The 16,727-nt window shown below is 40.4% G+C and overlaps 1 protein-coding gene across 1 annotated transcript in view; it reads left to right on the top strand.

The window, feature by feature from the left end:
• Positions 1–16,727, top strand: part of pik3c2a (phosphatidylinositol-4-phosphate 3-kinase, catalytic subunit type 2 alpha) — a 57,562-nt gene that overhangs the window by 16,843 nt on the left and 23,992 nt on the right. The window contains exons 3-8 of the mRNA XM_020636452.3: positions 4,380–4,477; positions 6,516–6,676; positions 12,501–12,621; positions 14,164–14,275; positions 14,544–14,623; positions 15,617–15,680. Coding sequence (XP_020492108.1) covers positions 4,380–4,477; positions 6,516–6,676; positions 12,501–12,621; positions 14,164–14,275; positions 14,544–14,623; positions 15,617–15,680 — 636 coding nt within the window. The remainder of the gene's footprint in view (positions 1–4,379; positions 4,478–6,515; positions 6,677–12,500; positions 12,622–14,163; positions 14,276–14,543; positions 14,624–15,616; positions 15,681–16,727) is intronic.

Raw genomic sequence — 16,727 nt, forward strand, 5'->3', positions numbered from 1 at the left:
CACTGGTGTTGGGATTGGAATTACACGCAGCCGCAAGTCGTGGCTGAAGTCTTTCAGTTCTGCTGCTGAGCTGAGACAGGTCTGAGAGTGTCCCATGGGAGATACCAAAAAGGCTCTCCATCTCATAGGTTTTTTGTCTGTTTCACTCCAGAGTCAACACAATGATTATCTGCTCTAGTTTGACATCTGTACTTGATTAGCAGCTAAACAAGGAAACGCTTCAAAGTGATTAAGTGTTTGAAAGGAGGTGTTTGCACATCCAAATATCACAGTACTCTTGCATGGCATCACTAATTTATTATTGTCGAGTGAATTGCTCCCGCTGCTTCGTCAGCGGCGTATGAATGTGTGTGAATTGGATTAGTTACTTCCAATGGTCTCTTTAAATAGCAACCTCTACCATCAGTGTGTGAATGTGTAGATGTGACCTGCGGTGTAAAAGCACTTTGAGTAGTCAGAGGGCTAGACAAGTGGTATACATCCATCAGCATTTACAACACATTTACAACACAAATATAATGTACGTTTCATTTATTATGCAAAGGATAATAAAATGGAGAATTGTACATCTGCTCTTTGTTGTCTGTTGGTTTATATCACATTTATCTAAAAAGAAGAAAATCAAAGTTATATATCATCATCAGCATAATGGTTCAAACTGCAGATATTGAACCTCCAATAACTCAGAGTTTCTGTTCATAGTAAATGTTACTCATGAGAATACCTTGTGCTATCTTATTTGTAACAAAGGTTTTATCAGCATGTCCTTCTTCCTGCTTTGTTTATATCATAGATATGTTCATGAGGACATGGCTACATGTGTGCACCACATTTCTTTTTTTTCTTTTTTTTTTTAGAAAAAGTGCCCAATTGGCACCAAAGAGCCTGTGACTATAAGACATCTCACCATCCCTGTAGTTTTGGGCTCATGTTGTTTGTCCATTAAAGGAAAAAAAAACTATCATCATTTAATATGTCTAAAAAACTGTTGTGTAACAGTTCTCTTCTGTCAACTTTGAGGTTAAGCTGCCCCAGGAAAATAGCATGAATAGTTTGATGTCTGTGTCATTTAGTAGAAATGACATTATCACTTTCATTATTTGATCAAGTCTCACTCTGGATCAGAATGTGGCCAGCTAAATGATGAAGGACATCCAGGACAAAAAACTCCTCTTAAACACGCTTGCATATTTCCAATACAGACATTTGTCCAAACAGTCTGTCCTATCACTTTGACGAGTTCCTTATCTTGCCTGTCTACAAGTTAGGAAATAGGCATCAAGGAAATCATCTATCTTCAAAAAAATAAGAAGAATTTCACATCATTGTTGGGAAACATATTTAAAAGATCAACGTAATTCACCAGTTTAACTAAGAGTATCTTAAATGCATTAATATTGTTCACGTGATAATGATAGGGGGAAATATTGATGTAGCATGTTTTTTTTCCCAATATTCTAGTCCATCCTGTCTCTATGACAACACTGTTGACAACGGCCGCTGTATGATCAACACGGCTCTGTTACTTTTTACTGCATATTTTATATTTGAGATCGTTTATTTCCCAATCAGACACAGAGCAAAGAGGATGTGGGTACAAGACACGATCTGTAGGCTGCAAAACTACAGGGAATATCATACATTTTCAACTTGAGCGCTTGGAGAGACCACACAAAAAAGGCAAAGTGCTCGGAAATTGGACGCTGGCTGCTGCGCACGCTCTATCCTAATTGAAAACAATTGAAAAGAAGATGCTGGCGCACAGAAAAAATCACTAGGTGGTCTCAGGGCCTATCAGTTACAGTTTGAAAGACAATGGATGGAAATCTTCATAATGACAAAGATGTTTTAACAATATTTTATCTTTCGGCCTCTGGCAATCCCCAAAGAAACAGTACCACATAATAATGGACTTTTTTACATATTAGGGTCATCTCTGTTTAGATTTCCATCATTAAGCAGCTCAAACCACAGATCACACACTGCAGGTCCCTATCTCTCTCTGACCCTGAATACCAGCCTTCGTTACGTTTCTAATCGTCCTTCATGTTGTACAGTGTGTTCCTGAAATCACAGTCACTACTTTGACACATCACAATGAAAGCAGAGAAAAGGATAAGTCAACGTGTGAATCATATGAAGCCGTTCTCATGACTTGAAACACCAGGAGCTCTACGTCCGTGTCCAACAAAAATCGATAAAATGAAACAAAGCTGGGCCTGTCCCACTGTACGGCCTGCTGAGTGTGTGTGTGTGTGTTGTACTGTGACAGCTAAAACGACCTCTTTTGGAGTATTTGTCCATGTTTGTTTTCACTGCAGCAAACCTAACTCAAGCATAAACACTTGGAACATGCTCTTTTAGTCTACTTCTTTCTATTTTTGTTTATGTTTCCTTCAGCTATCTCTATAATTTTTACTCCCTCTTTGACCTTTTGTTTTATGACCTCTAAACCCTTCTTATTTTGTTTCTTTCCCTATCTCTGTCACCTCACTCTGTCACATAATTTGTCTGTTCTTTAGACTTTTTTTAAATTTGTAAAGCTGTTAAAAAGGAGGGAAAAATGGAGACAGAAATTGTGCAAGCAGGAACCCAGTGTCCTCTCTGTGCCTTGCTGGGAGATGCAGGTGGTTTGGTGTCTTGCTTGGCCTCCTTTCCAGGCTCCATGCTGACTTAGAGATTTCTATCTCCTGGTGGTTAGTCAGCTCATCTTTGAACAAGACGTCTCTGCTCTCAGAGCTGCACTGTTATGGTCTAAATCAGGGGTGGGCAACTGGCGGCCCAGGGGCCACATGCAGCCCCCATCAACCTTAAACATGGCCCTCAGGTCAATTTTTACATATCTATTAATTGGAAACATGAAGAAAACATGACAAAATCTGCCATGAAATCATGAAAACCAGAAAAATATGTCCATAATAATATTTGATCACTGGTATATGTTGAGTTAAATTTGAGACATTGACTGTAAACATTTTTGTATTCTACAATTTGGCCCTCTGGCAGTGAGACTTTAATGAATGTGGCCCTTGCTGTGACCAAAGTTGACCATCCCTGGTCTCAATGATATCTTGGGTAACTGTTCTGGACGTCATTGTCGATCATTTTCTGTATTTTGCTTCTTACAGATAGTTGTAGGTCACAGAAAACAAGGAGAAATTAAACTATTTGTATTAATTCATGAAATGTTTGAACTTGCTCCACTGAACACAGAAAGTATTGGTGTTTTGAATTCAAAGCAAATTGATTATCTAATTGGAAAAAAAGAAATTGGCAGGAATTAGGGCTGGGCAAGAAATGTATTTTATCGATTAATTCTTATTTTAGGCTACACAAGTCTCTCCCCCCTCATAGCTAATTGTATGGTTTGCCATGCATTCTGACTTCTGTGATTTGTTTGTTTTAGATGCACATATTGCAATAATAAAGAAATTCTGATTAATTGCACCGCCCCAGAGTAAAGCACATTGACTGTCCTCGTACACTGAAGCATGTTTTGAGCAGGATTCATCTATCATGGCATCCCAAACATTTCCCTTTTCTCTCCTTCTACTGCTCTCTCTCTCGTTGGGATGATGTCAGACTCACAGATTTCCAACCCATGACAGAGCATTTTTGCAGACAGCGCAGAGCTTAGTACAGGAAGGGGCAGGTCCCTTTCACTTCTCATTTCCTGCACCAGAGGAAGCGCATTCCTCAGCGACTGGCAGTAAGACAGCAGTAAAAAAAAAAAAAAACGTCGAGTGTAGCTGTGAGTTCCCGGCAACAAGCCAGCCTCCTGGAAAGAGGGCTGTCTCAGTGACTCTGTGAGTGAGAGAGAGAGAGAGCGAGAGACAGACAGATATAACTCTTTCAACACAGTTTTTTAATGTCTATGAATTTAAAAAAAACTATAAAATTATGTTTTCTTTGCTTTCTTAAACTTTTATTACTATAGAAAGCCAGATAATTGAGAGAAAGAGAGACTATGATTGAAAACTAAACCTTAGTTAAACGTTAAACTAATGGGTTTATTTTTTCATTCTAGGAGACAAAGTGAGAAAGAGCTGGAGATAACTTTAGCCCCTTGCTGACATGTTTTTCACTCTGTAGGATTCATAGCTCAGAGGTGCTTTTAATAAATCTGCCCCTTCTTTAATCCTCAGACACAAATCACCCTAAAGACGTCGCCTCAGCCTTGTTGTCCTCAGTCAGTCCTGTCAAACTGATAAACGGGGCTCAGATTTGCTCGACAAACTATAAATGACAAAGGCAGTCACTCAATGTCTGCATATCCTGTGACTCTCTCATAGCCTGCTTTTGTTTGCAATATATAATATCTGCATGTTTTCCATGTGTTCTACTAGTTCCCTGACTCTGTCTCTCTTTTTCTCTTATAGGAGAAGGGGAAAGGAAAGGGCTTGGTGAAGAATGCTGCCCTGGAAGAGCAGGACGCCCAAAACCTGGAGGTTGTCGCCTTCTGTGAAGACGTAGCAACGTAAGATCCTTCCTGCTGCCCTGAAATTAAAGCTCTCCTTTAACATGTCCTGACCCTTTTTGGTTTGTTTCGTTATTTTGTTCCAATTTAAAGATGTATTAAAGGTCACATATTTTACTCATTTTCAACCAGTTTAAATAAGTCTCAGAGCTCCCCAAAACATGTGTGTGAAGTTTCTTGTTCTAAATCCACTCTGATCCTGTATTTGATCATGCCTATAAACCCCTCTATTTCAGCCCAGCTCAGAACAGGCTGTTTCTGTGTCTTTAGCTTTAAATGTAAATGAGCTGTGTCTGACCACGCTCCCTCTCTGGAAGAGCTTGGGTGGCTTCCAGAGAGGGAGCTATGTATGTCCTATTGTTTACGGTGAGAAGGCAGACTCAGAGGGCAGAACAAACACCTAGCTGTGGGAGTGTCATCCACCTGGGGGAGGGGTTACTGCCTTTTGTGATGTCATGAAGGGAAAATCTCCAAACGGCCTGTTTGAGCACACATTTTCTGAAAAGTGGAGCAGGTAAAAGACAGAGAGGATGGACTTTTCTCATCATTGGGGGGGTTTGTAGACAGACTAGGGACACATATTAGTGTAAGAAAAACATGGTGAAGTTTTATTTGCATAATATGTGACCTTTAAAGGTTTAATGTGCTTTGCAGAACTGCTAACCTGCTCCACCTGGAAGAAAAGAAAGTAATAACAGATATTGTCACGATATTGACATTTTAAAATAATTAATGATACTAGTACAAATCAGACAATATGGATATCTGTTTTGATGCCACAGCAACAAAAAACAGAAGTCCTGGACACCCAATATTCCTTTTTAAGTTCAGAGGCTTACGTCCTCGAGAGCAGGCGGCCCCAACCTGTGGCTCCTTTCTAGCATGTCAGTCTCTGCTCTCTCTCTCCCTGGTTTCTGACTCTATACACTGTCCTATCTCTTAAAAAAATAAAGGCATTAAAAAGCCAAAATTATCTAAAGTTGCAGGCAAACTCCTGCACACGGTCTACATTGCACAAAAAACATCCGCAAGATTTATGTATTGAATTTTTGTGCAGTTTAGACAGTGTGAGGGAGTTGGCCTGCAATTTTTCTTGGAGTCATTACTCTCCTACTAACCTATCTTATGAAATAGATAGAATATAGAATCACTGCTATAAGAGAGATTCTATCAATTTTAAAAATGTAGTCGAAAAATCCAAATCCTTACAAAGGCTTTTGAGACATTTAACGGCACCTGAATATGAATATCAACGTTACAGTGGTAGGAGCAGAGACGCTGTTGGTAATCATCATCTGGGAACAATGAATGGCTGAACCAAATATTTTGCCAGTCTATTCAATATATGTTGAGAAAGTAAAGGATAATTGATGAGTGAGCTTTCTGGTGAAAAGTCTCATGAGACCACCACAGTCAAAGGGATTCATTCTTCAGGGATGAAGTAGTTGTTTAGATATTTATGTCAAACCAACAGGGTCCATGTAGTATGTCTGGAAATAGCATTATTTTGTTTTTTGTACGTAATTGTAAATGCATCCTTACACATTTCCATGTATATAACATAATTGCATGTTTTGCGATCCCTTAGTTTCCTGAGCTCGCTCGGTCTCTCTCTCTCCTGTAGTTAGTTTGGTTGGAGTGATGATGAAGCTGCACTTAGGGAATCTACTTTCATTATAACACAGTCGACGCCTGCTGAATGTTCTGGGAGTCCACTGCTTCTTTGCTGATAAACACACATGTAGTTTGTAATAAATACATTAAATCTCTCATAAGACTGTAAATGAAAGAACGTACATAATGTTTTATCACCTTTTACCCTCCCTCTGAAGATCAAGCCAAACATATCACATAGTTAATGATTACAGCAGATGGACACTAGATATGAGGAATTTAAATAACTTCATCAGTACATCACTTCCACATGCCAGGTTGACTCTGGCGGACTCTGATGTGTTTTCATTGGCAGAGTAGATCGAAACAGGGGGAAAAATGTTGACTCTGCTCTGTAATGGGTTTTTTTCTTCCCTCCTACCAGACTGCGCTCCAAGTTCCCTCATGTCGACATGTCCACCAACCCGGGCTACGTCCTCAGCCCGGTCATTACCCAGAGAGACGCTGGAGGGGACAACAGCTGCTCTGTGAAGGTTTCTATAGAGATCTCTGAATCTCAGCAGCCGGTTACCTTCACCTGTGACGGTAAGCATCCAGTCACAAAATATGTTTTAAAGAACTATCTTTGAACCAGACTGGATAGAACTGCATTTAAATTTTTCTAACTGAAGCTGTTTCACACTTGCACTCATGAAATAATCTACATATCTGTCTGGTTATCTTCTTGACTAGCCTGTTCGATTATGTTCCTCACAGTGGGAGGCTTTCACTTTTGGTAGGTTATCTACTCCGCCCACTCACTGAGATTCATTTCCTTGAGAATTTCTTGATTCATTCCCACAACGGCTCACCCCGACTTCATACCTTTTTTGTCTTTAAAATGGCTTCTTATAGATGACAAATCATGCCATATTCCTCTGCTCACCCCGAACATTTGCATACATTACTATGAGTTTTGTGCATGTGTAAATAGAGCTTGATTTTAAACGTTACCTACTCTTGAGACACTAAAGCACACAAATCCTGGATGTTTCAATTTCAAGAACTTGCATCAGAATTTATCTAATAATCAAAATTCAACTATTATCATGGTCTTTTAAGGTTTTAAAGATAAACCTCTATCCAAATGTAATACCATCACATTGAAGTCAACCCAAAAGAAACCTTGTACCCTCTTTGCCTTTAAGAGTGAGCAGCTCAGATTGCAGATATGAGAGTTCTGAAGAAGGAAACAACATTCACAGCTGCCAAACTCTTAACCCCCCTCCCCACCTTATTTTTTTCTTTTGGGTTTTTTTTTCAGTCGTGGGAAGTACACTTTGTTCCTTTTTCCGCACAAATAAAGGTTTGTCCCCGCGCCATAGTGTAGCCATGTTGGGCAAAAGGGACTGGAGTCTTGTTTTTTTTTTCCAAGGCTTCCTCCCCTCGCTGTTTGAGGAGCTGTTATTTGCTAACCCTTCTTTGTACACACACAAAAGTGCAACTACTGTGATTGACATGTCTTTTGGGATCTCGAGCCAAGTACACTAAAGGCTGTCTGCCAATGCAGCGGGCTTTTTTTGTTCGACATATTATCCCCAACTGTGCAACCAAGTTCACCGCTGTCTCAGTGGGTCCCTAAGGATCAGCAGAAGACCGCTGTATGTGTGTGTGTGTGTTTATGTATACGTCTATGTTCTCATGTCTGCCATCTGCTTTGTGTTTCTACGTCTGTGTGTATATTCATCTGACAGTTGTTTCTTTTCTAACAGCCACTGCATACATTTATGCATAAGTGTGTTTATGTAACTGTCCTACTGACCCAGACTCCGCTTGTTCAGCCCACTTTAACAGAAACAACCTATAGGAAGTTTATTTACCACTTTCCCTCGATCTCCATCCGAAATGTTCTCTCCTGTGTCGACTCCTGGCTCACTCGTCTTCCTGCTCCTGCCAGAGTTCGCCTTCTTTTCTACCGCTGCCTCGGTCACTTCCTCGATGTGTTTCCTTCTTTCCTAATATGCTGTCTAGTTGGTTGTTTCCTGGTTCACATCCTATGTTGTCAGCAGCAGCGTGTTGACCCACATTGTTGCTGTTTGGATTCCTTTACCGGAATCTGCTCTCCGGAACAATAGGGCTCAGTTCTGGTCAAAGCTTGGATAGAAGGATAAAGAGAGGGAGAGAAAGAGAGGACTTTCTTCTCCTTTTTCTGTCACCCTCTTGCTTTATCTCCTGTCCTATTTCTGTTGCTTCTCTCATTCTGATTATTATCTCATCTGATTATTTTACAGCCTCACTCTTCTCCTTCCAGAACATAATTTTCCTCCACCTTGATTTCTATGTAGAATCTCCTAATCACTCCTTCTCTCCTCTTCCTCCCTCCTTTGCTCTGTTGTCTGCCTCAGATTCTAAATTTGTGGTGCATATAATTAAGAAATGTATCAGCCTCTTCTCTCATGTATCTCTCTGCAGTCATATTCTCTCTCTCTCTCTCTCTCTCTCTCTCTCTCTCTCTCTCTCTCTCTCTCTCTCTCTCTCTCTCTCTCTCTCTCCTTGCCCCCTTCTCACTTTCTGTTTCCCCCCTCAACAGTATATAAAATATCTACTGAAACCAATCATAAATAACCTTAATGTATTATCATCAGTTGAAGTGTTGGTTTCTCTGACAACAATGCAGCAGCCAGTATGTCCTCCTTCTAACTTTAGATTCTGGTCCTGAATGCTCTGGATTTGTTTGGACCAGAGAAGGTAGGCGGTTTAAAGCCTCCTCCCACATGGCTGTTTTTGATGCCCCTCGGTTTTCCAGGCAAATTTCAAACCAACAGGTGTTGCAGCGATGGAAGCGGGCAAGAGAACTGGTTCAGATAGAAGTGATTGTACTCGACCTAAAAAGCCTCTGCATGTTTCTAATAAGCTCCACGAGCAGAAACGTGCTCAAACTAGGATCAATATTGGAGATGCTTTTGAAAAATGGAGAGAGGTTAGAACACAGAAAGGTTTACAGACCGATGCAGAGCTGGCTAAACACTGAAGCTTCAGTGTCTGGGATAGGCGACCTGTGTGAGCAACGACTCTGGGGAGGGGGGGGGGGGGGGGGGGGGGGTGTGGCACAGCTCTCTCCAATGTTTTAAATTGGACTGCAGTACCCATTTTAAACACTAGGTGTCAGAGTCGCATATTGCTCCTTTAATCATCTTACATTTCTTGTTCTTTTTGACTTCATTTAAAGCGCTGAAGGATACATTTTGTAACTTTGACTCATTATTACAGTAACAGTTAACGCATTAACGTTAGCCGATTGTCTTGTGTAATTTAATCAGAAGTTACAATTAAAAATGTAGTTTCACAAGATTGTTCTTTTGATGAACTGCAGTACAGTCATTACTCCCACTCTGTTGTTGCCTTTTTTTTAAACTTAAGGTACTATACTTTTTCTCAAGAGCCGTCAGAAAGACAGACATGCGATTCATCCAGGGCCGGGCTGTGAACTAATTGGCTTCTGAGGATTCCTGACATACTGTGGTTGAAGAAGGGAGAGGGGAAATTAATGCATAGAAAGAATGAGAGAGAGAGGGAACACAAAGAGGGGTAGGAGGATGAGAGATGGAGAGAAATCATGAGTGGGTGAAATAGGAGAAAGTGGGTGAGACATGACTTCATAAACAATCCCTAAACGTTTTTAAAAATTAATAAAGGAAAAATTACAGAGTGGAAAAATGCTGGGAGTTAGGCTCTGGTTTCTGTCTGTGGCTGAGAGGGTGTTAGAATGGAAGAAACACCAGCGTGTTCAATTAAGAGACAAGACCTTCAAGGACCCCCAGAAACATTTATTTCTGAGAGTAAAGAAAGTGTGCAAGGTATCTAATGAAGTATTTACTGAGTTTGAATTATTAAAGGCTGTGAGTCTACCATGATTAAAGTAAAAGGAATGATCCAACCTGTTTCACTGTGTCTCAACATGCTTCAAAGTTTAAGACATTGTGCTGTTTTGTTTGCATTTATGTCGCGCTGCATGCAGGAGATTTCAGATGTAGGTTACAGTTCAGGACAACAGATGCTGACATGGCCGAAGTGAAAAAGAGAGGAACATGTGAGATAAGTTCTCAGCTTCTTAGAGTCACATCAGTTGGTTCAGTGTGTCTTCATCAAGATGATCCTCTATACTATGTGTCCCTCCCTTTGTCTCTGAATGTGTTCCCAGAAGCAGACATGTCTGTTTGCTGTGAGTCATGAACTTTAGGATTTACATCATTTCTCTTTAACACCCGACACATGCTGTTCCTGTGAGTTTAACAAGTGCTGAGTGACTTCTTGCCTTGCTCTGCTCTCTCACTAGCCCTCACGCTGTGGAGCCCACACTACTCTGAGAGGACCTGAAACATATTAAGTTACTTATTACACTAGTTACAGTGCTAGATTAACTATTCCCTCCCTAGTCTTAAGATGTGTGCATGTGTTTGTGTCACACTGACCTTTAATATACTTTTTCTTGTACCCTTTTTTTTTTTTTTTTTTTTTAAACCTCCTAATGCCATTTCCCAACCTGGTGTGGAACAAATACTTTTCGATACCGGGTGTTTTTAAACGATACACCTCTTGGCTTAATGATTAATAGTAGTGCAGAAGCTACGCAAGGATTGAAGTCATCAAAAATTGCAAGCAAACTTCTAAACTCTGTAAAAATTGGCAACATGTCAATGTTTTTCAGATTTATTTTAGTGGGCTTTTTATGCCTTTAATTAGAGACAGGACAGTGGATAGAGTCAGAAATCAGGGAGAGACAGTAGACACAGATCAGATTGGAACCCGAGCCGTCCACATGGGGGAGCACGGCCTCCGTGCAGAGGGCCACGCGCCAACCACTAGGCTTCAGGCGCCCCCGTATTTGTGCGATTTTGACAGTTTTTAGGAGTTTGCTTTTGCAATTTTTGAAAATTGAATTGAAAGAAAGTTCCCGTATTGCTCTTGTTTTTGTTGTTGTTGAAGTGAAATCAAAGCAGGAATCTTTTACTGGCATCATATTGAAGTCTAAAATGATGGTGACAACTTTCGTTTGAAGTGGTTGAAAGCTTGATGGAGGAACGTTCGCCTCCTTAAATTGGCTCCTTTAAAAAATGCCAGACAGGGAATCCCCTTCCCACCTCAGCACTTTCTCAAAATGAGGTGTGGTCTGTTTGAATTGCTTTGTTTCAAAACATTGTAGCACGTGTAAAACCCCTGCGACCACCCTGCCACAGCCACACAGGCATGCAGGACCTCAAACTGAATCTATAAGAGTGAGAAAAAGACACGCCATTCTTCTGAGGGGCGGAGGTTCGTCCTTCTGGAGCCAGGGGTGGTCTCCCTGCCTGTGTGTCTGTGTGAACGTCTAATAAGTAACCTGTGCAGTTACAGCTTTGAATGAAGCGTCCTCTTATCTGTCTGCTCAAGCTTACGAGTGTGTTAAACCTCTTTGTAGAAGTAGCCAAAACAGCAGAATAATCCGCCAGGTGTCAGGTTACCCTCTCCATCTGATCGTCCTTTAGTTGGACACATCAGATATCGGAACGAACGTAAACACCACAAAATCCCCCCGCTTAGTATTGTTCCACAACACACACACACACACACACACACACACACACACACACACACACACACACACACACACACACACACACACACACACACGGCTGTGAGTATTCAACACATTCAGGAACAGTTTTGAGATGAAACCTGAGCCGTTTTGAAACTGGTAAAGAAACTTTCCAGTTGGAAAGTTGTGAGGTCCAGAGTTTAGTTCCCACAGCAGCACAGAAGACTTTATTTTAAAAGTGAAAATTATGATATTGTAGCACAACATGACCTCTAATTCCTTATTAAAAAACATGACAAACTCATACAAGTGCTGGGCAGGGATGGACGACCACATCAATTTAATTCTTACTGTCGGAGGGTCAAATTGTACGATACTCTCAATGAGAAGAATATATCTACTTATATATATCTAAAAAAATGACCAAATATATGGCTTTCATCAGATTTATTATAGTCTACCATCATTTTTTTATTTTGTATACTCTTAACGGATTACTTTGAAAAACTGCTGGTATTTAGGCTGCTTCAATTCCTCAGACGCTTTATTTGAACCTTTAAAGAGCCATTTCTTGTCTATAAATCTTTTATTTTGTAGCTTCCCAGTTGCTTTAATTTCCCATTATTGGAGTATAGTGTTGTTGTATTTTCTAGAGTATTCAACATCACTCTGATTACATCTTCTCTCTCCCCCATCCCTCCCTCTCCACCGTCCCCTCACGTCTCTCCCCCGTCTCATGTTGTGTCTTTCTTTCTCTCTCTCTCCATCAATATCCTCGATCACTCTCTTTCCCTCCCTCCCTCTCTCTGCCTTCATCATCCCATTATGTTCACCGGCCCTCTTCATCTTTCTCAGTGAGTTCTCCGGTGGAGTTGCTGATCAGTCAGACTCTGTGCTGGGTGCACGATGACCTGGACCAGGTGGACTTCTCCATCTACCTGCTCAAAGTCTGCGGCCGGGAGGAGGTGCTGCAGAAGTGAGTACAACACAAACAAAAAAAGTTCAGATCAAAAGAGTATTACTTCATCGAGTGGTTGTAGGAACGGGGTTAAATTAATTGACTTTTATCTGACTAAACATATTCCTGGGCATTATTTGTTTTCTTTTGCCCTCTGACTCTCTCTCTCTCTCTCTCTCTCTCTCTCTCTCTCTCTCTCTCTCTCTCTCTCTCTCTCTCTCACAGTTTTTTATCTCTCATTTGTTTTCTTGGCTTCCTCCCAAAGTCGTGTACAAAAGGGGGCTGACGGATGTTTCTATATCTCACCATGTGCCCTCCTCCAAATTCTCCTCTCCCTCTAATCTTGGCTACATGGGAATGGTTACTCTCATGCCCGGACTTAAAGGCCCAGTACCAGCAAATTATCAAATGTGTCAGGGTTATAACTGCCAAACAGATGGATGTTGTGTACATGCTGTGAGATCATATGTGGTTCTCAGCGGGGCAGTTAGAGAAACCAGATACACACATTAAGAGCCTTAGATGTGTAAAGACCTGTAAATTAAAATGATAATGGAATATTTGATGCATTCAGCGGCTGTGGCTCAGTTGGTAGAGTCTCTCGTCTCTCAACCGGAAGATCAGGGGTCCCCAGCTCCTGCAGCCATATGTTCGATGTGTCCGTGGGCAAACCACTTAACCCCAAGTTGCTCCCGCTGCTGCGGCAGCAGCGTATGAATGTGTGTGAATGGCATTAGTTATTCCTGATGGTCACTTTACACAGCAGCCTCTACCATCAATGTGTGAGTGTGTAGGTGTGACATGCGGTGTAAAAGCGCTTTGAGCAGTCAGAAGACTAGAAAAGAACTATACAAGCTCAAATCCATTAAACATTTACCATTTACATGATTGCTAAGCTCGTAATAGTAAAGACAGCCCTCTTAGATTGGCAGATTTAGTATTTAGTGAGAACTCCCACACAAAACTGTGGTTACTCTTTAAACGGTGCATCTGATTCCTTTGTATGCAGATTTTTGGACATGTTTCAGTCAAACTTTGTCCCACCAAAACGCACTCCACATGTACAGAGGCTATAGTCCTGGCAGCGGACGTGGGTTTGAATCCAACCTCGGCCCTTTTTTGCATGTCATCCCCCACTCTCTCCTCCTATCATTTCCTGTCTCTCTTCAGCCATCCTATCTAATAAAGGGCAAGAAGTGCCCAAAATATAACTTTATTTTTTGTTGTTTTGGCAGATGTTTGTTTATTTTTCTCCTCAGTAGGTTAGACAGTGCGCTGGCTGGATAAATTGATTGTGGTTATTATGGTAGCTTTATGCCAGATGGAAGCTGTTAACAACCTTAGAGACTTAAAGAATACATCATATCGTAAATGGTTTGATTTCCCATCGAGTGAAATGTTATTTAGCTTTTCTAGGAGGTGTAGGAATAATTCAGTTATTGAAGTTGACCTAAACGTATCTACTGAGGGTGTATTTACGCCTCGTGTTGTCGCTCGTTATTTCCTTCCACATATACTGTGATTTTCTGACCCTTGCCTCTGTGTTGCCCCGTGCCACAGTAAACACAGCCTCGGCAGCCATGAGTACGTCCAGAACTGCAGGAAGTGGGAGAATGAGATCACATTACAGCTCCTCTCTCACTCCACCATGAGAAGAGACTTGGCACGCACTGTAAGTCACTCAGTCACGCTAACATATGAGCTCATGTAAACTCTGTGAGAGGTTTTGATGAACTGTGACATAAAACATGTCACACTGTGCCACTGAGAGTCATTTTAAACTTGCATCCCTCTGCTGAAAGCTGACAACACGTAGACCTTATTTTAATGCATCGATGATCAAGATCTCATCGTATCACTGTGGCTTACTTACCTGCTCACCTGTAATCTTATATGCTTGGTGTATAAATCTTTGATAAATGTTTACTACTTTTGTTCAGGTGGAAGATGACAACTCTGCGATAGATTTAGAGAAGCACCTCAGCCAAGTGGAGCGGCCTTTCAGGGAGAACGTCACCAGGTACAATATATATAGCGCTTTCAATCAAGGTGATGTACATAGCTCATTTAAAAATACATTTTTAAAGATTTCAGACAATTTAAAAATATTTCAAAAACAAAAACACACTAAGACTCAGAACATCAGGGAGACATACAGACAACTCATGACTCATATGCAACATTAAACAAGTTTAGCTTCGATCACCTCACCAAAACATACCGCCATAATGTACAGAGGTCAACTGTTCAATAAAGTTGGAGCTCACCAACTGTCTTCTTTTTGACCTTTGGGACACTCGAAAGACCAGTCCCCTGGAAACACAGAGCCTGTGCAGGCACATAAGGGTCACCATGTCAGACAGGTACTCTGACGCACTGCCATTTACAGTTTTACAAGTTAACAGCAGCACCTTAATGTTTCCAATGAAGCCAACACCTGGGCGATATGGTCATATTTACACGCTAGGGTCACTCTGAAAACTCTGCAGAGCTTCTTTTGCAGACCTGAAAGTAAAACATTGCAATAATCTAACCTAGAGGACACAAAGGCATGAATAATGACCTCGGCATCCTCAGATGACGGGATTGATCTGATCTTCGAGATGTTTCTTAGGTGTCATTCTTTTCATGTCTTTTAATTGGCACCAATTAATCTGAGGGTAGCTGAGAGCTCAATTGATCTAGTTTTTATTTTAAATATTTAGTTACAAGTTTCATTTTATTGATTGAATTTACTAATGATACATTTTGAAGTCGTTTTTTTATAAGATATGATCTGACCCAATGATAGTGGGTTTTCTCTCTCAGTGCTGTCTGTACATTACATTGAATTTTTTTTTTTTTTTAATGTTTTTAAGTTCAAATTCAAACAGAGAGTTGAAACATTTAAATCTTTGCTTAGCTTTAGTTACATACATATAACTTTAGTATTCTGTGCTTATCTGATAATAAACTAAACACAATCTATGTCCTTACTTTGTTGTGACTTCTCCTTCTTGGTGTCTTCTTGCAGACAAGGCCTGGCTGACTATCTAGAAGGCTATCACAATCAAGTCAACATCTGTCTTCAGAATGAGGTACATGTGGTCCTGTGTGCTGGCCGTGAAGTAAACTGAAAGGATTATTGGGAACAATTTAGCTTTCTTTTAACAAGGTTTTGTATAAGGTTAAACAAAAAAAGGGGGGAGACCAGGAAGTCCAAGCAGGAATAATGTAACTATGAGGAAGGAAATACTGAAATGCACAGTATGTAAATTCTACTGTCAGGGGAATAACAAAAAGATGACAGTTGAGGCTGGCGGGGAATCATGAGAGTGATCCTCTCTGCTTCTCTAACCCTGATGAAAACAAACTCCGAGTTGATCGTATATGTTTCCAGACGAGCTAATGTTTCAAATTATAATGTATATGACGTTTTTATCACAGCAGCACATACAGCAACAGTTCGGCAGCTTTCAGTTGCAACTCACGCCTCATTATGCAGCAGTCTTCAATGTAACATCTGGTGTTTCCGTGGCAACGATAAACATTTAGTTTAAACATTAAGACACGTCCCGTTACGGCTCTAAAATAACATATTTCTCTGGCTTTGATAACTGTTGGAAATATTTGTGGTAATGTAAGTACTGATTAAAAAAATATATTCTATAACATAGGTTCAGTCTACTTTTAATTAATTTAGACATTTGAGTGTGTAAAAATTCGAAATATTACACCTTTAAAAGGCCTTCGTTTTAACGGCTAAATGAACAGTATTTACAAATATAAATAAGCCTCACATTTTGTATAGTTATATTTGTAAATATTGTTCATGTATTCAATTCCCTTTGTACATCGCTTATTATTCCTCAGATATCTTACTTCAAGTACTTATTCTATTTTTTCTATTTCTATGTTATTTCTATATTTCCTTCTGCTATTTTGTTCTGTTAAGAGTAACTGTAACAACAAGCATTTCTGATTCTGATTCTGATAAATAATTTAAAAAGATGCCTTGTTTCGGCCTTTGAGGTCTTCATCAGGGTTTACACCTTATAATATGAATTTATATTTGTAGACCAGATGCTCATATGGCCACTCCATCTGCGCTCTGGATAGTGTGACCTTTAATTACTTCAACAACA

Source organism: Labrus bergylta, chromosome 7 (genome assembly GCF_963930695.1).
Source record: "Labrus bergylta chromosome 7, fLabBer1.1, whole genome shotgun sequence".
In the NCBI taxonomy this organism is placed as follows: domain Eukaryota; kingdom Metazoa; phylum Chordata; class Actinopteri; order Labriformes; family Labridae; genus Labrus; species Labrus bergylta.